This window comes from Argopecten irradians, chromosome 10, assembly GCF_041381155.1.
Source record: "Argopecten irradians isolate NY chromosome 10, Ai_NY, whole genome shotgun sequence".
Taxonomy (NCBI): Eukaryota; Metazoa; Mollusca; class Bivalvia; order Pectinida; family Pectinidae; genus Argopecten; species Argopecten irradians.
This window is the reverse complement of record NC_091143.1, coordinates 34,857,528-34,880,800: the sequence shown is the minus strand read 5'-3', so window position 1 is coordinate 34,880,800 and position 23,273 is coordinate 34,857,528. Positions and strand designations below refer to the sequence as shown.

Genomic DNA, 23,273 nt, shown 5'->3' with positions numbered 1-23,273 from the left:
TGCAAAGACAGAATAACAATATATTCCAATTGAGATCCACTCACCATAAAACGATTAGTGTAACACTTAATTTTATAAAAGATGATAGCATCACGTCTAGAGATTCTGAAAAAATTAATAATAATAAAGCTACAACCACTTTAAACTAAGCATCCACATAACAGGATGTATACATTGTACTAAACATATTATTATGTACCATAATAGGTTGACAATGCCGAGGAAAACCAAGGACCTAGATGAGAAGGATAAGTCGCCCGGGGTTTTGGACGAATACATCGTGAGCACTTTTGTGTTTGTGCACTGACTGAGCGACAATCGATTTTGTCGACAAGGATTTTGGACGAATTTGATATCTGGCCGTTTTGCAACCTTTGATGCATTTTCCTCGATGCTCTGACGGTGCAACCATTGATGCATCCTCGATCAGGAACGATCTCTACACCCCTGGACTATCTTCTAGTAAAACTGGAGACAACAGAACAGGTAATTTAGTCCTTTGATGTACATCAAAAGAGCCATATAAAGGTACACTGATTGACTGTGTGGCTTTGAAGTTGGACGTAACTTTCACTGTAGTCTTCAATGGAAATTTTTGCTGACCTTTTGATTCGTACAGTTTTCCTCTGGGCTGCCTTTAGATTTACTGAGATAGTCCAGGGGTGTAGAGATAGTAAGTGATTGGAACGCCCTGAACCCTGAAGTATTGACGATCCTTTGATTTAGCTGGCAGGTGCAAGGGTTACCGTCTCACTTTCTGAAGCGGGCCGTCATTTCACAAGACGTGACATTTCTTCTAAATTTCCATCCTTAAAGCCGTTTTTACATTAGTGTTTCATTCGACTCGATATGACGAGTATATATTGAGTAAAATTGTTTTTATTCCCGGTTCATAGGCATCTCCCTTGGTGTTTAATAGTGTAAAGAGACAGTGACAAATCCTTCTCACGTATAAATCCTTGGAAAAACAATGGATGGGCTAGTTGTGCATTTAATACACATTACAAGTACTTTACAGTAATATACAGAAACTTATAGAACTACAAACTAGTAAATTGCATGTACAAATAAACATTTTAATAACAGTAGCACTTTTGATGGAAAGACTTATTGTTATAGAAAAATAAGTAACAGTATTTTTCAAATTGATCATTCAACATTGATTATATTATGTATATTAATTATTGACCCCTGAAAATTCATAATGGACTGTTCCAGTCTTTTAATCAGATGAGTTCAAAGGTGTCTTCAGGGGTGAATCAGTTAATAACAAAAAGTTGCCTGATTGTTTTGTCATAATTTCATTAAATGATTTTAAAAGAGATAGAAAATCATGTGGATCATAAATGACCTATATCTAAATAATTGTATATTTTCAAAATATTTCACAATAATCTAGAAGTTATCTAGATATTCACCAATTTCACAGCAGAACAGAAACAATTTAATTTTAAATGATTGTATCAAAATAAATCTATTCAAGCAGAATCTACATGAAACATGTGAACAGCCATTGATTTGATAAACTTATCACAGTTGATCATCACAAGAGCTGGGATATGCTGAGTATTAATAAAATCCATCACTATCTTTAATTAATATTAATTCTTGATGACATCAATCTAATTAAAATCAGACTTGTAATTCCGCTCCACTATGATACTCTTCGTTACGCTCCTATACAAAATCTCAACAGTCACCTCAGCATGACCCCTGGCCTAGAATCGGAACATCTCAGGACATACCAGTATCCATTTATACTTCTGAGAGAATCAACCACACCGAAGATTTTGTAGGCAAGATGCTGATTGGCTAACCACTGGGGTCATGCTGAGGTGACCCCTATGGGAATTGTTAGACCTTGTATTGGAGTGTAACATAGAGCATGGTGGTGGAGCTGAATTACAAGTCTAATTTTAATTAGATTGTTGATGACATTGTCAATACAATATTATAAAATTTCACTGGTTTTCTTCATCGTTTGAGACTGATTAAATTTAAATTTCACTTTTATAACAATAATACTGTTCTGTTGTAATAAGGTCTTGCGATCGAATTCAGTTCTTGGATGTAAAAGTATTGTAGCAGTCACTTAGGTTTACTCAAACTTGATTCCCTGTGCTAATGGTAGCTCTTTCCCACAGTTGACTGTGCTGTTGAACAGAAAACATACCAGTATGCATTACTGATAGAACCACATAGCAGGAAACCAACTTTCTTTCGCGTGCAATTTATTTTCGTGAATTTTGTTATCAATATAAATTTGAGAAAGTTTATCTCTGGCAATTAATATCTTCCACAATTCTTGCACAACTAAATTCAAAAGTATTTCCATTCAATTTCAAATGCATGAAACTTTTATCTATGCGAAAATGTTTTGAAATGGAAATCGTGAAATTCAATTGCCGTAAAAGACAGTTGGTTAATAGTACATTCACAGATATGGACAGTTTGTAATGAAAAAGCATCCTGAGACAATTTTGAATGAAAAGCTACACCAAATCTTAGAATGGGTAAAGGGAGATAATTTAAGGAAAAGTACATCGGTTTAACTGTACATCACAACACTAACAGTAGTTTGACAAATAGGAAGCTAGCACTGCTAAGAAATAATTAGCACAAGGAAGATGTAACAAGATAACTTAGAATCTTTCTAATTTTTTAAAGGATACAACTTTTTTATTATTATTATTTTTTTATTTCCATGAAAAAAAGACACTATTGGGTAAAAGGGGTATTCTATTTTGAAGACTATAATTTTATTGGACAATTTAGTTATTTTAGAATTGTCATTTTGTGGCTGTGATGTTCCCATATTGTACGTACCAAGTGGACCTCCTCATGTACTGTTTCCACGCGTCACTACCGGACTCGCGCCCACCTCCTGTGTGCTTCTCACCTCCTACAACAAAATTTAGTAGCTTAAAAGTGGTACAAGAATTAGTCCCAATACATTTAAACATTTGAAATTGCATTTGAACTCTCTAAGGAAATTACATAAAAATTTGTATCATGCCAAAATAATGTGGTTTACTATAACATTGAGGAAAAGGCAAGAAGCATCTCTAAATGAACTTACCGAACGCTCCACCAATCTCAGCCCCACTCGTAGGAATGTTGACATTTACAATACCACAGTCGGATCCTTTGGGTCTGAAAAATACAATGGTATAATGGTTGATAATTACCTTGTACATGTTTGAAAGTTGTGTTAAATATTTTTCCTGGACATTTCGGAATTTTTAGCTCGCCTATTCGAACAATAGGGGGAGCTAATGTTGTCACCCCGTCGTCGGCGTTGGTGTCCCATTTCACCTTAAAGTTTTTGAGCAAGTTTCTGTTTCATCAATTGTTTAAGCTTAAGTCATCATAAATGTTTATCATTTTATTTTCCTAATGTGTATGGATGCTGAACGTGATAATACAACCAATTTGGGGCCCTTTAGGGGTTTTTTGAATCTGTTAATTTGTCATATTTCCATGTTAAAGTTTTTGAGCAAGTTTCTATTTTGTCTATTGTTTAAGCTTAAGTCATCATAAACGTTGATGATTTTATTTTCCTAATGTGTATAGATGGTGAAAGTGATAATACAACCAATTTGGGGCCCTTTAGGTTTTTTTTGAGTCTGTTAATTTGTCATATTTCCATGTTTAAATAGTAAATACTTGAACATCAACTTCTTCTGAATAGGCGAACTTTGCTGTTCTCCAACAGCTTTTGTTTATCTTGTTAGAATTGTGAAGGTCTTGAAACGTATCAATTTGTCCAACCTACCCGATTGGTCGATATTTGTGAGATCTTTGGTAAACAACCTACCCAATCCACTTGTAGATATTTGTGAGATCTTTGGTAAATAAACTGCTGGTAAGGCCTTGTTTCACTTCATTGTTCCATTTCATAGCATCATCCAGGTTCTGAAATTTTTAAGACAAATTTCAAATCTAAATCAATATATCTGAACAACGAAAAGAACAAAAACTGATGAATAAAGACTATGTTCATTCAAAAGTATACAATGAAACAATATCTTAAGTAGTAGTTAAGCCATTGAAAGTGATTTGTGTAAGTTATGTATAACTCTTTGCAATTGATGTAAATTAAACAAAGTCACTACACATCATTTCAATAGATGTTAAATTTTACCATTTAATTCTTGATCTAAACAAATACAAGAAGTCAAGATTAATACCAGCTCATTTCCTTTAAAGGGTAAGAATTCTGTTTTAATTTCAACAAATAGCTAGGCTAACATTCAGGTATGATAAAACTTACTGAGAACTTGATGACGTACACAACAGGAGCAAATGTTTCCTTGTGTACGATGGGAGCATCATGAGCCAGACCTGTGATGATGGTTGGCTCAACAAAGTGGCCGGGGCGATCCATCACCTTAAAACCAAGATATAACAGATAACTAACCATCAAAAGTAACTCATTCCCCCCTGAAAATTAGTAATGAACTATTCCAGACTTTGAATCAGAAGAAATCAAATGTGTCTTCAGGGGTACAGGGGTATTACAGGACAGCAGGAAGAAAGCTAGTGCTTCATGTTACATTTGCCATTGACCTGTTTGTAACAATTTTGATTAAGAGTATAATTTATAAACATGGCATTATCATCAAGAATTCACTTCAACAGCTATGTCTTGTGATTGCCAGCATAGCAATGGTGGAGTCATAGTGATTATGACATCAAAATAAGCAAATGCCATTCATTCACTAGTGAACAATGCCAAGCACGTTTGGTAAGGTTGTAGTGGCAAAGTAGTGGAAATCTATATAATGGGAACAAAATTTATATTCATGGAAATAAAGACGATATCGTATTTGACCCAATACACGTAAACGCCCAGAGCTTTAAAACAATTGAAAAAAATGAAAAGGTGCTAATAAGATGACAAATCTATAGTTTTCTGTAGTTTTGGTCTTTGGTAATGCCTGGGCAATTGAAATCGAGGCCTCCAAAAAGGAAGGGGCGCTTATAGGAACATGGACATTTATTGGGTGGAATACAGTATACATTTTTCAATTTAATTTGTTATATAGACCTTCAAAGGAACAAAACAAAAGATCTTTTATATATCAAAAGGTCTTTACATATATAAGTCAAAATGTGTTAAAACGGACCATTTAGGACTTAAAACAGCTCTCATTAAGCAGGTGTTTATATACAGAGGTGGTCACTAAGGCAGGTGTATGTTCTCATTAAGCAGGTGTTTATATACAGAGGTGGTCACTAAGACAGGTGTATGTTCTCATTAAGCAGGTGTTTATATACAGAGGTGGTCACTAAGGCATGTGTATGTTCTCATTAAGCAGGTGTTTATATACAGAGGTGGTCACTAAGACAGGTGTATGTTCTCATTAAGCAGGTGTTTATATACAGAGGTGGTCACTAAGGCATGTGTATGTTCTCATTAAGCAGGTGTTTATATACAGAGATGGTCACTAAGGCATGTGTATGTTCTCATTAAGCAGGTGTTTGTATACAGAGGTGGTCACTAAGGCATGTGTATGTTTTATTAAACAGGTGTTTATATACAGAGGTGGTCACTAAGGCATGTGTATGTTCTCATTAAGCAGGTGTTTGTATACAGAGATGGTCACTAAGGCATGTGTATGTTCTCATTAAGCAGGTGTTTATATACAGAGGTGGTCACTAAGGCATGTGTATGTTCTCATTAAGCAGGTGTTTATATACAGAGGTGGTCACTAAGGCATGTGTATGTTCTCATTAAGCAGGTGTTTATATACAGAGGTGGTCACAAAGGCATGTGTCTGTTCTCATTAAGCAGGTGTTTATATACAGAGGTGGTCACTAAGGCATGTGTATGTTTTATTAAGCAGGTGTTTGTATACAGAGGTGGTCACTAAGGCATGTGTATGTTCTCATTAAGCAGGTTTTTGTATACAGAGATGGTCACCAAGGCATGTGTATGTTCTCATTAAGCAGGTGTTTATATACAGAGGTGGTCACTAAGGCAGGAGTATATTTCTCATAAAGCAGGTGTTTATATATACAGAGGTGGTCACTAAGGCATGTGTATGTTTTATTAAGCAGGTGTTTGTATACAGAGGTGGTCACTAAGGCATGTGTATGTTCTCATTAAGCAGGTGTTTATATACAGAGGTGGTCACTAAGGCATGTGTATGTTCTCATTAAGCAGGTGTTTATATACAGAGGTGGTCACTAAGGCAGGTGTATGTTCTCATTAAGCAGGTGTTTATATACAGAGGTGGTCACTAAGACAGGTGTATGTTCTCATTAAGCAGGTGTTTATATACAGAGGTGGTCACTAAGACAGGTGTATGTTCTCATTAAGCAGGTGTTTATATACAGAGGTGGTCACTAAGGCATGTGTATGTTCTCATTAAGCAGGTGTTTGTATACAGAGATTGTCACTAAGGCATGTGTATGTTCTCATTAAGCAGGTGTTTATATACAGAGGTGGTCACTAAGGTAGGGGTATGTTCTCATTAAGAAGGTGTTTATATACAGAGGTGGTCACTAAGACATGTGTATGTTCTCATTAAGCAGGTGTTTATATACAGAGGTGGTCACAATCACAGGTGTATGTTCTCATTAAGCAGGTGTTTATATACAGAGGTGGTCACAATCACAGGTGTATGTTCTCATTAAGCAGGTGTTTATATACAGAGGTGGTCACAATCACAGGTGTATGTTCTCATTAAGCAGGTGTTTATATACAGAGGTGGTCACTAAGGCATGTGTATGTTCTCATTAAGCAGGTGTTTATATACAGAGGTGGTCACTAAGACAGGTGTATGTTCTCATTAAGCAGGTGTTTATATACAGAGGTGGTCACAATCACAGGTGTATGTTCTCATTAAGCAGGTGTTTATATACAGAGGTGGTCACTAAGCCATGTGTATGTTCTCATTAAGCAGGTGTTTATATACAGAGGTGGTCACTAAGACAGGTGTATGTTCTCATTAAGCAGGTGTTTATATACAGAGGTGGTCACTAAGACATGTGTATGTTCTCATTAAGCAGGTGTTTATATACAGAGGTGGTCACTAAGACAGGTGTATGTTCTCATTAAGCAGGTGTTTATATACAGAGGTGGTCACTAAGACAGGTGTATGTTCTCATTAAGCAGGTGTTTATATACAGAGGTGGTCACTAAGGCAGGAGTATATTCTCATTAAGCAGGTGTTTATATACAGAGGTGGTCACTAAGGCAGGTGTATGTTTTCATTAAGCAGGTGTTTATATACAGAGGTGGTCACTAAGGCAGGAGTATATTCTCATTAAGCAGGTGTTTATATACAGAGGTGGTCACTAAGACAGATGTATGTTCTCATTAAGCAGGTGTTTATATACAGAGGTGGTCACTAAGACAGGTGTATGTTCTCATTAAGCAGGCGTTTGTATACAGAGGTGGTCACTAAGGCATGTGTATGTTTTCATTAAGCAGGTGTTTATATACAGAGATGGTCACTAAGACAGGTGTATGTTCTCATTAAGCAGGTGTTTATATACAGAGGTGGTCACTAAGACAGGTGTATGTTTTATTAAGCAGGTGTTTATATACAGAGGTGGTCTATAAGACAGGTGTATGTTCTCATTAAGCAGGTGTTTATATACAGAGGTGGTCACTAAGACAGGTGTATGTTCTCATTAAGCAGGTGTTTATATACAGAGGTGGTCACTAAGACAGGTGTATGTTCTCATTAAGCAGGTGTTTATATACAGAGGTGGTCACTAAGGCAGGTGTATGTTCTCATTAAGCAGGTGTTTATATACAGAGGTGGTCACTAAGGTAGGTGTATGTTCTCATTAAGCAGGTGTTTATATACAGAGGTGGTCACTAAGGCATGTGTATGTTCTCATTAAGCAGGTGTTTATATACAGAGGTGATCACTAAGGTAGGGGTATGTTCTCATTAAGCAGGTGTTTATATACAGAGGTGATCACTAAGGCAGGGGTATATTCTCATTAAGCAGGTGTTTATATACAGAGGTGGTAGGGCTGTGGATTGTCTAACATGTGGCGATCCGATCCGATCCACGATTCAGGGTTGACGATTCACAGAGCGGACCATGAATCACCAGTTAGATACAAGCAAAAGATTCAATTGCAGTAAAACTGTTTTTTATTGATAAATCAATAATGGTCTCATATATTGATAAATGTTTGATTGATAATAAAACCAATTTTAGCAGTTTTACATTCCTTATCATTAAGCAATAGAGTTACAGGTGAAGTACAGTAGGATTCAGTCACTGTAACTGTAAAAAAAATCAAATCATTTGAATTTTGAAATAACGTCATCTCAAAAATACTACTGCACATCAATTACGGCATGAATCAAAGTCAAACCATCTGTGAACAGGTACACTGTATATACATCATCATGGTAAGTCATAAATCACCATATCAAAACATTTCATTGTTACTTTTATTTTGGTCAAATACAGAAAAACATTGAAATTAAGAAAAAAAAATTAAAATCTATAAGAGTAGTTACAATTTACTTTGGTTCTAGGCCTATAGTTTTTTATTTCTAATCAGGTGATTTATGATTTTGGCTCATAATTAGCCTACCTTTCGTTTTTGACATGGGGTTCACATCTACAGTACTCAGTTGCCTAATATAATATATTCGTATTTTTACATATTTCCGACCCGTAATGAAAACGAAATCGATAATAATCTTTTACATCTCTAGAAGTCAATAATTATGTTTTATCATTATTATTTTATGAAGAATTCACAACATTGCATCGAAGCGTGGGTACGAAAATAACATGTTGCTAACTTTACTTCACGCAGCTCATGTGTACTTCCGGTGTACTTCAAAGTGAAAACATCGATGATATTCAGACTTTAGTGTACATTCCTTCACATTTTTGAGCTATGACAGCATTAAAAAAGGTACTATTTTTTTGCTTTTGAAAGATCGCGATCCACAAATATCAGGAGTAACGAATATTCGTATCCGATCTTTCTCAATAATTCGTAAATACTCGAGTACTCGGATACTCGTTACAGTCCTAAGAGGTGGTCACTAAGGCATGTGTATGTTCTCATTAAGCAGGTGTTTATATACAGAGGTGGTCACAATCACAGGTGTATGTTCTCATTAAGCAGGTGTTTATATACAGAGGTGGTCACTAAGACAGGTGTATGTTCTCATTAAGCAGGTGTTTATATACAGAGGTGGTCACAATCACAGGTGTATGTTCTCATTAAGCAGGTGTTTATATACAGAGGTGGTCACTAAGACAGGTGTATGTTCTCATTAAGCAGGTGTTTATATACAGAGGTGATCACTAAGACAGGTGTATGTTCTCATTAAGCAGGTGTTTATATACAGAGGTGGTCACAATCACAGGTTTTACCTTTCCTCCATATTCCACAGTACCACCCTGTTCCTTGGCTTCCGACACAGCGTTTAAGTACTGGTCCACACCTTGTTGGCTGTGCATGGGGCCATATAGAGTATCAGCTGTGGATAACAATAGGAAATATTTAGTATCTTCAGGCCTAATTACTGTAGATAACAAAAGGAAATATTTAGTATCTTTTGGCCTAATTACAGTGGATAACAATAGGAAATATTTAGTATCTTCTGGCCTAATTACAGTGGATAACAATAGGAAATATTTAGTATCTTCTGGCCTAATTACTGTGGATAACAATAGGAAATATTTAGTATCTTCTGGCCTAATTACTGTGGATAACAATAGGAAATATTTAGTATCTTCTGGCCTAATTACTGTAGATAACAATAGGAAATATTTAGTATCTTCTGGCCTAATTACTGTAGATAACAATAGGAAATATTTAGTATCTTCAGGCCTAATTACTGTGGATAACAATAGGAAATATTTAGTATCTTCTGGCCTAATTACTGTGGATAACAATAGGAAATATTTAGTATTTTCAGGCCTAACTACTGTGGATAACAATAGGAAATATTTAGTATCTTCTGGCCTAATTACTGTAGATAACAATAGGAAATATTTAGTATCTTCTGGCCTAATTACTGTAGATAACAATAGGAAATATTTAGTATCTTCAGGCCTAATTACTGTAGATAACAATAGGAAATATTTAGTATCTTCAGGCCTAATTACTGTAGATAACAATAGGAAATATTTAGTATCTTCTGGCCTAATTACTGTAGATAACAATAGGAAATATTTAGTATCTTCAGGCCTAATTACTGTAGATAACAATAGGAAATATTTAGTATCTTCAGGCCTAATTACTGTAGATAACAATAGGAAATATTTAGTATCTTCTGGCCTAATTACTGTAGATAACAATAGGAAATATTTAGTATCTTCAGGCCTAATTACTGTAGATAACAATAGGAAATATTTAGTATCTTCAGGTCTAATTACTGTAGATAACAATAGGAAATATTTAGTATCTTCAGGCCTAATTACTGTAGATAACAATAGGAAATATTTAGTATCTTCAGGCCTAATTACTGTAGATAACAATAGGAAATATTTAGTATCTTCAGGCCTAATTACTGTGGATAACAATAGGAAATATTTAGTATCTTCAGGCCTAATTACTGTGGATAACAATAGGAAATATTTAGTATCTTCAGGCCTAATTACTGTGGATAACAATAGGAAATATTTAGTATCTTCTGGCCTAATTACTGTGGATAACAATAGGAAATATTTAGTATCTTCTGGCCAAATTACTGTGGATAACAATAGGAAATATTTAGTATCTTCTGGCCTAATTATTGTGGATTAACAATAGGAAATATTTAGTATCTTCTGGCCTAACTACTGTAGATAACAATAGGAAATATTTAGTATCTTCTGGCCTAATTATTGTGGATAACAATAGGAAATATTTAGTATCTTCTGACCTAATTACTTTGGATAACAATACGAAATATTTAGTATCTTCAGGTCTAATTACTGTGGATAACAATAGGAAATATTTAGTATCTTCAGGCCTAATTACAGTGGATAACAATAGGAAATATTTAGTATCTTCTGGCCTAATTACTGTAGATAACAATAGGAAATATTTAGTATCTTCAGGCCTAATTACAGTGGATAACAATAGGAAATATTTAGTATCTTCAGGCCTAATTACTGTGGATAACAATAGGAAATATTTAGTATCTTCAGGCCTAATTACTGTGGATAACAATAGGAAATATTTAGTATCTTCAGGCCTAATTACTGTGGATAACAATAGGAAATATTTAGTATCTTCAGGCCTAATTACTGTGGATAACAATATGAAATATTTAGTATCTTCAGGCCTAATTACAGTGGATAACAATACAAAATATTTAGTATCTTCAGGTCTAATTACTGTAGATAACAATATGAAATATTTATTATCTTCAAGCCTAATTACTGTGGATAACAATAGGAAATCTCTAAACATTTAGCATCTTCAGGCCTAATTAATTACTATGGATGAAACTAGGAAATAAGGTAACCCAATATTACTATCTTTATGTCCCTTTTCACAACACTTTGATATTGAAATGTAAAGTACCAAATACAGGACCTGAGATTCTTTCATGGCAACTGCCGGTATCACAAATTTAAATTGGCAGTAATATTTATGAAATTCAATCACATACGCTCATAAGGGTTTACAGTATGATTTCAGTAATAAAATTGTATGTCAACCTTAACTCATCCCGAAGACACATTTAGGCTCTTCTAAATCAAAGACTTGACCAGTCCATTATGAAATTTCAGGGGTGAATGAGTTAGGACATTTTGCTCTTTGAAGAGAGTGGATCGTGTGATCACATCCTATGAAGTATGAGTAATACAGACTACTGTTACTCCATATATTCACCCTAACTTTGATATATGAATATGAGTGCAATTCTATTTCATATAATTATTCATTATCAACCATGAATTCTAAATTCAGAACCAAAAAATATGCATACTTATCATAATTTTGAACAAAGACATTACAATTACTGACAATTTCATTGAAAGTATTGGTGAAAATTAAAAACCTTTTCTCCCTATACCATACTTTTATATACAGTAAATTAAAAAAAATTCACAGCGACTTAATTTCGTATTTTAGCGATTACTTTTAGCGATTTTATACCTAAGGATGTTTTTGTGAAGATTCAATTCGGCAATCTAGACTTCTACAGTTCTACTTTACCTATAATAGAAAAAGTTTTTCAGCGATTTCATCTTGCTTTCTCTTATCTCTCATGAAATCTGTAAAACTTAATTGCACACAAAAACAAGTCGTTTTACCTTAGCCAATCTAATACGTACCCTCCAGTGGGTCTCCTACTCGGAGTTGTCCATAAGCCTTGACCAATCTGCCTACCACTTCATCATGGACTTTCTCATGTAACATCTGTAATAGAAGAAATACTTACTGTATTATATCAATAAGAAAATGAAGGAAACTAGAACTGTCATACAAGGTTGTCAACTTAATTCTCAATACTTTTTGCCTTCCACCTCTGGGTTGCAAGTTTAAATCCCATGTGGGGCAGCTTCCAGGACTGGTTTTTCTCCGGGTACTCCGGCTTTTCTCAACCACTTCAACCTGGCACATCCTTAAATGACCCTGGCTGTTAATAGGATGTTAAAACAATCAAATCAAACCAAACTTTTGCCAATCATATTTTATTGAAGCTATGCAGTATTTAGGCATTGTCAACTGGAATAAGACCAGGGATTTTCAAAACCTGAATTTCATTTTAATTACAAGTTCAAAATTTAACATCCCAGACCTTGATTTCACAAACCAAATGTACAGACTTAAGTGAAATCTCAAGTTTTTCTCCTGATGTAACTTATGTCAAAATTTGTGACTTAAGAGAAATTGAGAAATCGAGGCCTGGAGTAAAAAATCTTTGATTACCTATAACTTACCAGTCGTCTTGTTGTGGTGCATCTCTGACCAGCAGTTCCTGCACATGCAAATAAAGCAGAGCGTACCACCATCTCTATATCAGCGTCCTCATTCACTGTCAAAAACAAGTGTAAGTGTCAGTCGGATAGGACAATTCAACAGATTCCATTTCATAACATAAATTTTATATGCATTGCTTTCTAGAATATTGTAAGTAAAATGTTCTGTTATATGACATGAAACATTCATTGGTATTCTCTTTTTGTTGTTTAAGCTTTGAAATTATTTCTGGGGAAGAAATGTTTGTGAGATCGTAACAAAGCAATATTTGAAAGAAATGTCATTATTTTATTTGTGATTTGTGTATGTGGAGGTGGATTCATTGTAAATTCAAATTCAAATCTAAATGTCACTTCAAATCTTTGATATAATAATGGAAATTTGCATAATTATACAGTACTTACCTATTAAAGCATTGTTCCCTCCCAGTTCTAATAAAAACTTTCCTGTAAATAAAAAACAAAAAGTTTCCAAATATCAGATTACGCATCATATCTATACACATAACAAATTTTTTCTTTAAAAGTTTCTGTGACATTGTTAATGGGACAATTCACTCAGGTTAATTCTTTTACATAACCAAAAAGCAAAATATGGCATAAATGTATTGTTCTACATTTCTTATGAACCATGTAACATAAAATATTGACAAATTCCGCGACATTGTTAAGTATTTTAATTAATATAGTTGAAATATCAAATTGTTGATCAATACAATTAAGCAGGAACAATATGGACGCTGTACCCATATCCGAGCCAAAGTCACGCACCTTAAACAAATAAACTAGCAAGGGACAGCGTTCGGCATACAAGAAGTTCGACCACAATGTGCAATAGCAGACAGCGAGCGAGTTTGAACATCTACACACATGTCACAACCATGGGCTTTTAAGGCATATCACAGTGAATTGTCCCTGGTTAAAACAAACACTGTTTTCATATCTGGTATAAAACTTTTACCTGCTTTTCAATATTTTTTTATCCAACTGGAAAGCATAATTCATGTGAACTAAACACTTTTGTTTCATCACCTTCACATAATTATGTTTATCTCTGATTCTTTAATGACGAGAACTTGTGTATGTTTATTGTAGGTAAACATTGCTTATGTATAGAAGTTAAAAATTGCATATGACAAAAGTCTCCAAAGGCGGAGAAATTTATTTCCACATGTTTAACTGAGAAAACTTACCAAATCTTTCCTGAACCATCAGAGAGACTTTGTGACCAACCTGAAACATACATGTTGTTAAAAGCTAGTTAATGTTTCAAAAAAATTATCTTCAATCTTTTCAAATATTACCTTCCACTACGTGTAATAAACTATTTCTTCAGAGAGGTGAACTGTTTAGAAGATGGTTGGCTTAGGGATTCAGTTTAAAGAGGTGTCAGATCAGTTTAGATAAGTGATCGGTAAAGAGAAGTGATTGCTATAGAGAGGTGATCAGTTTAAGTAGGTGATTGCTTTAGACAGTTGATTGGTTAAGAGGGGTGATCATTTTAAAAAAGTGGTCTGTTTAAGAGAGATGACCTGTTTACACTATTATATACATAAAATACTTACTGGAGTACTACCAGTAAAAGACAGTAGATTTATTCTGGAATCTTTGGCCATCAGTGTTCTGGGGAGAATACAAACATCAATGTCATTACAACCAATGTGCTCCCAGGTGTTTTTTTTTTAATTCAAATAAAGACAGATTCATTTTAATACTCTATACCTGTCTTCTTGTAAAAACTATTGGAACTTATATTAAATCCAATCTTTGCTTAATTATAATATAAAATATAGAAATCATAAAAAAAGTCTGCCAGATGTCATGAATAGCCCCCTCCCGCTCATGATCCATATCATCCTTTAATCAGTAGCCAAATGTGAAAATCTTTAATGTTAGATCCGGAAAAAGAGAGAATGGTGCATGACAAGAGATCCTATAATATAAATCAGTCAAATTAATATTGTTACAGTATGTCCACTCATAGGAAGACGGTGGAGTCAAACCATCAGATAAGTCAACTATATTTGCCTTGTCCCTTTGGACTTTGACTTATTCATGTTTTACTGTACTGTGGTATATATGTTAAGCTATTTCATGAGATGTATTGAATCAAAACTAGATAAGATGGACAAGGATAACACTATAGATATACCCTTGATAAGTATACTATATAATATGCTCTCCATTTCATAGTAGTACACACTGTAAGTACACATATTCAAACATGTAACCCTCATTGATTATTACAAAATGGTACATATTTATATCAACTCTTTTCTATCACACTTACCCGATGTCTGCACCTCCTTGCACTAAAGAACAGATGGCGCCAGGTAGATTGTTGGCTTCAAGTACGGACGCTAAAATCCTGAAAATATAAAAATTATATTCGAGAGCCTTCCTCACAGTAGCAAACACTCAACGGAAGGCCAAAAGTGAAGTGGTGTCATGGTAGACGTTAGGAAGAAGAGAAAAGAGAGCATGGTACCTGAAATTTCCACTTATTTTGTTTGGTGGTGTCAAGGTAGACGTAAGGAAGAAGAGAAAAGAGAGCTTGGTACCTGAAATTTCCACTTACTTTGTTTGGTGTCATGGTAGACGTTAGGAAGAAGAGAAAAGACTAGGAGAGCATGGCACCTAAAATGTCCACTTACTTTGTTAGATGGTGTTATAGTAGACATAAGGAAGAAGAGAAAAGAGAGCATGGTACCTGAAATTTCCACTTACTTTGTTTGGTGTGTCAAGGTAGATGTTAGGAAGAAGAGAAAAGACTAAGAGAGCATGGTACCTGAGAATTTCCACTTATTTTGTTTGGTGGTGTCAAGATAGGTGTTACGTTAGAAAGAAGAGAAAAGACTAAGAGAGCATGGAACCTGAAATTTCCACTTACTTTAGGTGTCAAGGTAGATGTTAGGAAGAAGAGAAAAGACTAAGAGAGCATGGTACCTGAAATTTCCACTTATTTTGTTTGGTGGTGTCAAGGTAGACGTTAGAAAGAAGAGAAAAGACTAAGAGAGCATGGTACCTGAGATTTGGAAGTCCTACTTACTTTGTGACTGCCACACTGACCAGAGGTGTTGTAGGGGCTCCCTTCCTGTTTAAAACAGAAAAAAACTCATTCCCTTATGAAAAAGTTTACAACATGTAATATTTATCTACTTGATCTTTAAGAAACATGTACCATTCTAATCTACAAGAGTTACTACCCTTACATTTCACTATGTCAGTACTAACGGACTTAAACGAAGGGCAGTAACTCGGATAGATCTATAATCCACTAGTCCAATCGGACTAGTTCATTACTATTGGTACTAATCCAGTCATAAAATTACTAGTCGTGGGCATCGGACTAGTGCTTAAAGTCACAGACTGCATATAAACCACAATGAAATTTCTTTTAGATATTCTGACTCACAAAGAATGAATTTTATAAAGTATTAAGGCACTACAGTACATTTCAGGTTGCTATAGTTACCACAGCATGCAGTTTCCACAGATGAGAGCTATTGAGGAGTTCCAGCCGTACACTGCTACGGGGAAATTGAACGCTGTGATAGCTCCTACCACTCCCAAGGGATTCCACTGCTCCATCAACATGTGATTAGGGCCTTCAGTCAAATTAATAGTTGACATTACTGGTAGTTATATATTCAAGTTACCTAAATTCATAAAGTTTCAAAGCATACCGTATTTGACTCAATAAACACCCCCATCCCTAAAGTGCCCCTCACCCCTGTTTTAGGCCTCAATTAGGTACCCAAATTAAACATAGACAGGAAATATGAAACTGTAAGGCTGATTTATAGCTTTCTTTTTGCAACAGTTTTATGTCCATATTTTGTTTTATTACGCGCCCCTTATTTGTTTCTTTAACTGTCCTAGTTGTTTATAGGGTAGAATATATTATCACACTCTTTGTGATCTCTAAGGGTTAGGGAGGAACTAGAACATCTATATTTCACAGATTGTGATTTTACTAGAGGTTTTAACTACTAGAGTACAATGTATATATATATATATAGCTTAGATAAAATATTAGCACTAGCCAGCAAGTATTGCTACTTACGTTCTGACTGAAATATGTGGCCTGCAAACATTCTGGAAAGTCCGACAGCGTAGTCGATGATGTCTATATATTCCTGGACCTCACCTTCACCTTCAGCCAGGATCTTACCCACCTCAAGTGCCTCCTACAAGGTCAAGGTCAAAAGTGTCATATGCAAATGTGTAAAGGTCAAGAATGTGTGGTACATGTGAAGTGTGAGTCGAGCGTATGTTTTTTTCAACTTAGACATTATAATGATGTTTTTTATGGAGTTCAGACATTTTCATGAAGTTTAAATTGAGCCTTCCAAGGAACAAATCAATCTGACAGAAGAATTTGCTAAATAATATTGAAATTAACCAAGGGTCTATATTGTCTATTAGTTCTGTAGTGTATTTGCCTTTGTGAGCAGGCATAGTGATTGTTTTGTTGCATTTACTAGTGAGAGCAACGTCATAATCAATATGATCTCATGCCAACCAGTGACTTACAAGACTCATTAAGATGAGTCCTTAACTAACTTTCTTGTGAGACTCGCCAAAATTTTGAGAACTCTCTATATTTCATTCTATTGGAACTCATCAAATATTGAAAATTAGTGTTCTCGACTCACCTTAAAAAATATTACTTAAATTGTAGCCATTTACTTGAGTCTCATAACAATCAACACCTTTTGATAAAAGCAGGAAAACCGGCATAAATGAAAAGATTAAATCTATAGATTACCAATTTCCCAAGGGCGTTCTTGTGTTTTCTCAAAGCTTCGCCCATCTGTCTTACAACCTCTCCTCTCTGTGGGGCTGGCACCTATCGACACAAAGATAATATACCGATTAATCCTGCAACCAGCAGTAGCATTGAATACAACTATCACAGATCTCTTTGCTGTATTCGGCACAGACAGAAAACAGCTGTATTATAGAATTTTAGTGTGTACACCGATTCCACCGGCTTACATATACGACATGAAACATTTCAGCAACATTGCTTGCATTTTCCAGTTTAAATCTAATGTGTTTTTTTAAATGAACGTTGCAGGATAAAAAGTATAAATGACCATGGTCAGCGTCTTAAAATAAAAGCTGGTTCAGAAAGAAGGTGACTCGCAACTTTTCTCCTTCATAACCCAACCAAAAATACAGCTGATATTTTAAGACACTGCCATGTATTCTTTAAGCTCTTATAAATTGAATACACTAAATATCAGCAGAAATCTCTGACTGGTTGATTGTACTACATTATACTACAACGTTTATCCTTAATACAGCGTAGTTCAATCCACAGTGATTTTTCTCCTTATATAACTAGGGTCGGTAAACAACCCCATTCCCAATGCCAAACTCCCTATTTTTTCCCAATCACAATGAAAAACTCAGAAATCAAATTGCTGAAAACCAAATATATCCCACAAATCTCTCCTCTCGTTTAATCTAAAAACAAACCACTCTGAAACTGTTGTTATGGTCGTCACCTTTTGATAAATTGACACAGTTTACTGTTTTACAATATTTAATCACCTATAATACCATTTTCATTGATGTGTAACTTTTTCCCAAAACTGCTCTTTTTGCGATTAAAAATTCCCAATTTGTTACAAAAACATTTTTCCCAAAATACCCTGAAAAATCACTGATCCACTATGGGTCTTTATAATCATGACTGAATATTTGGATTTCAATGTAATTAGATAATTCATACCTTTTTTCATTCTCGAAACTCCAGGAGTTACTAGCACTGTCGTTATATCCACCCCTGGACTCTTAAAGTAAAACTGGAGGCAGTTCAGGAGAGACAAAAACAGACTTATCAGTTATCACAGACCTGCTGAGACTTCTTTGAAGTTTAAAGAGAGAGCAACACCAAACTTCAAAGCCATACAGTAAACCACAGTATACTATTATTTGATTCTTTTGATGTACATCAAAGGACCAAATTACCTGTGTCTTCTAGATCTGTTGCCTTCAGTTTTGCTATGACATATTCCAGGGGTGGATATATAATGTCAGTGATACAGGTTTTTTGCCAGCTATTTTGGGAAAAGGTAACTTAGCAAAAATTGGGAAAATATCATCAGTGTTTTTCAAAATTGGGATAATATAAAAAGTATAACTTTAATATTTTTTTTTTCAATTTTGAAAAGTTCTGGAAAAAATGTATGATCTTTGTGAAATGCCTTCAATTTTTACAAGATATTAATAATATTGTCAAAGCTTTTCACATCATTTGGGGGTTTTAACTTAATTTCACCACAATTGGGAAAATGTTGACTGAATTTGGGAAAATACAGTGCTATTTTTCAATTGGGAATGGGTCCTTTTACCGGACCCTGCAAAGGCCTGGCAAAAACCCTGTGATAGTAACCCATGGAGTATTGAGGATGTGCATGACTTTTATTATAGAACTGTAAGCTATCAGATAAAAAGAGTCAAACCAATTTTGAGATAACAGCTAGAAATGTTTAACAAAACCAATTATCGATTTAAATTCATCTATTTTGTCTGAAAGGAAGTAACAGCATGTTTTAATCATATATGTTTATCCCAATGTAACCCTGAGAAGACAATTTCTCTCCAATTTCCCATTTAATATCAAAATCGTTGTTATACTTACATCAGCCCAAACATTCCAAGCTTCTTTGGATGCTTGAATGGCCTTCTCATAATCATCAGGACTTGCCTAAAACCATAACATACATATTTTACTGTAAATAAACTTTCTTTAATTCATGTGTAATTTATACTCTTGCAATTACAACAATAAATTAAATTTTGGAAAGTTTATCAGTTACTCTCTGACGATCTGTTAATTATAGCGATAATTTATTTTGTTTGATAATATGAAATATTTCAATTCAGTTTTTTTAAATTAGATTCTAATCCACGAAAATTAATTTCTGTAAACTTATGTTTAATCTTTACACTTAAATTAATTGTTTAGCAATATACAAAAGCCTAAAGGAATAGAGTAATGCCTAGCCAAGCCATGAGTTCATGACGTCTAGACTCTATAGATATATAGCTAGATGTTTACTGATGAACTTGGCTGCTCTACTATATAAATTGACATGTCATTGACCTTACCTGTGTGACCTTGGCGATGGGCTGTTTATTTGCTGGGCAATATGATGTTGTTTCCTTCAAGTGAAAAAATAACAGCAATATAAATTTGATTGCACAGGATAAAATACTATCAGTTGAATCAAGCAAAGTCCAAAATTTTATAACATTTTATATTCTAATTAATTTAAGGTTTTAATTTGGCTAATAACTGATAAGAAGAACTTACAGGTAGATTATATCTATTAAACATTCTTTGAAATTACATTTTATTTTGTGGTTACGTAATATTTCACTTAAAATGCACATTTTCTTCCTTTTGTGTTCTTTTTAGGTACAATGCCCTAATAATGTCTTTGGACATTGTGCTTTGCCATAGGTTTAGCATGTGTGGCATACTGTGCATAAGGTAGAATATGTATATTGACCAATCAGAACGCCCCATTCACGCACACCCTTCAAGGTCTTAAGTGGCATGTTGTTATTAATTGTTTACACAACAAATGCACTTAATTTTCTAACTTATCAACTCAGTCGCGTCGTCAGTTCGACAAAAAAGACACAAGAGATGCTCTTACACGTGCATAATTATATAAATTGGTGGCCACTAAGACTAAAAACATGTTCACCACGACGTCTTTCTCGCTTCGTTTTAATTTGTTTACCTGTCCCGAGCCACCCCACTTCCCGTAATACACGCCATTATTGGACGATGACAGACCCAAGTCCTTGAGCCAGGAATATTTGGGGTCTTCTATCAGTAAAGTGGACATAGCTCGATGTAGGCGTAGAACAGGTGACGCAGCTCTCAACGTAAGGACCCTCGATGCCCGGCTAAAGATACCAAAGGTCGCCATAGCTGGACGATGCTACTGATTGAAAATAGGGGAAGACTAAAAGTTCCTAATTGGGGGAAAACATAAATTCCTACGGAAAATTTATAAAGTACATCTCAATATCAAGCAAATATTATACACTTGTCTTTGAAATCTTTACAATCATAGTTTGTTGTTCTTTGAATAGGTAAAAAGCTGTCTAATACGCGGAAATATAATGGAACAGTCCATGTACTTTTTCGGAATATATTTTATATTGGTTTGAATGGCAAATTCTAGAGAAACTCCGAACAGCAGAGAGGGAACATTAAAGATGCTCCTCCGCCGACAGACTATCAAAATGATATTATTCAATTTAACAATAATTGGTGTTTAATCGTGTATAAGTATCTCCAATTAACACAAAAATAATACAAGATAATTAATTTTGCTTTTAGTGTGTGGGCAATCAATACTTCGTTCTATATAGAACATAGTACCACATTTTTTCGGGATGCGATTAACTACATTTGTATTTGAATATTTTTGTAATGAAGTAAGATTTGAAGTTCAAACTTTTCAATGCTGGCAATGGTGTAAAGTAAGTAACTTTTGTAACTGAAGAAAAATACTAAATCGTCTGCTCCTGTTTTTGATAGCGAAAATCCTTAAGGTATATATCCGTGCGTTCCATTTGGCGGTGCCGACCACTTTAGTGCAACTGGTACGAATCCGTAAATCAGTGAAAAAAATACGTCACTCTCTACTTAGGAAAAAATATGTCTGTTTAGAGTTACCCGACCGACCCTATTTTTTTTATCCCCGACCCTATTTTTTCCACTTTTCTACGAAAAAAAAATAAAAGTCGGGATTTCGATCTCAGACTCCGTTTCCGGCCATTGTTTTAGAGCGAAAGAAAATCCCACCCTTTTTTGGCCAATGTAACCCTTAAAGGCCCATTACCTTTCCGGAGCAAAATATAAAGGTTTCTTAAAAAACATTAATAACATCAGAAAATGCATACCGATGACCTAAAATAAGGTTACGACACCAAACATATGCAAGATTTACTGCGTAATATATGAAAACGGTGGAGAGTCAATTCGCTGTTTTGCCGTCTGGCGCAGTGATAGTCAACTACCGCGCGGTATTTAGGATGACGGCGGGAATCATAATACGACCCGCGTTATGAAAATAAATATTTTATTTATTACAATCAAATTGTTCAGAAGGTGATGATTAATGTAGTATTAACGGTAAGTTAATAATTTTTAAGACTCTACAAAATTATCGATCTTGTTTTACATTCCCATTTTAAAAATTAAAAGCCGTTTCGGTAAGGTAATGGGCCTTTAACAGACATATAATTTTTCTGTCTTATCCATAATGCATTGCGTAACTCGTCCGAGCAGTAAATGAAATGTGGTCACGTGATCACCTTTACTATGTATGATTTAAAATCCTGGGTAAGTCATTAGATAATTAAATTAATTGATACTTCGAATAATAAATGTTAATATAATTATATTCGATTTCGCCTTTGGAAATGTATAAAAACCAACTAGGACAATATTTGATTCGTTACAATCCGCTACACATGTACAATATTCTATTTATTCAGTTATGTTTAAATACCTAAATGGATATCAAAAAAATAAGGACAAGGTGTTAATTAATTTGATAGTGTCCCTCAAGTTATGTTCCCGTGAATAAATGTTTACCATTTTCGAAAAGGATGTGTAAGGACGTACATGTATATGATCACTTACAAATCCTTGAATGTATAGATTATACTAATAAATCCTTGAATGAACATTCATAATTACGTGTAATTCCAGAAACCAAAACTATTCATGAATATCTTGTTTTCATTACTGATCTGTCATATACATATAATTTATATTATTTACCTCCTTTAAATCTAAGCTTGATACATTCTATAGGGTTGTTGTTTTTTTGTTTTTTTTTTGTTTTTTTTTGTCATACCTGTTGTTGTCTTCAACTTCCACTTTCATCTTAATTGCTGGATCAGGACGACGATGGAATATGTGATATCCCTTGATACTCCATTCAAATCCAATGGTCCTGTTACTATTGTGGTGGTTACAATGTTCTTGAAAAGTGGTCATATTTGATAATCAATGATAATCACACCATTGAACAAAGGCCAAGAGAATTTATCCTAAAAGTTATTTAAAACCGTAACTTCTGTATGAAGGGATGGATAGCCATAACTTTGTAAGTAAACAAAGTTATGAAAAACCATAACTTAGTTCAAAAATGTAAATAATGACTGCTCCCTGAGTGTGTGTATGTTAAAAGATATGGATAATCATTACTTTTGTCAAAGCGATGATAAACCATAACTTTACCTTTATGATACAAGTGATGGTTAGCCATATCTTTTATGAAGGTATGGTTACCATAAAACCCCAGATTG

General features: G+C 34.5%; 1 protein-coding gene across 1 annotated transcript; it reads right to left on the bottom strand.

Moving 5' to 3' along the window:
• Window positions 1–1,994: 1,994 nt before the first annotated feature.
• LOC138333733 (alpha-aminoadipic semialdehyde dehydrogenase-like) lies at window positions 1,995–20,887 on the bottom strand. Its single transcript, XM_069282298.1, has 19 exons — window positions 20,684–20,887; window positions 20,043–20,096; window positions 19,573–19,638; window positions 17,689–17,769; window positions 16,984–17,107; window positions 16,393–16,525; window positions 15,967–16,011; window positions 15,208–15,285; window positions 14,483–14,540; window positions 14,111–14,150; window positions 13,323–13,364; window positions 12,879–12,973; window positions 12,270–12,354; window positions 9,369–9,475; window positions 4,274–4,390; window positions 3,818–3,915; window positions 3,080–3,153; window positions 2,827–2,902; window positions 1,995–2,153 (listed from the first exon to the last, which is right to left on the bottom strand). Exons 1-19 carry the CDS (start codon window positions 20,873–20,875, stop codon window positions 2,099–2,101), a joined length of 1,620 nt encoding a protein of 539 aa, XP_069138399.1. The 5' UTR covers window positions 20,876–20,887; the 3' UTR covers window positions 1,995–2,098.
• Between the last annotated feature and the right edge of the window lie 2,386 nt (window positions 20,888–23,273).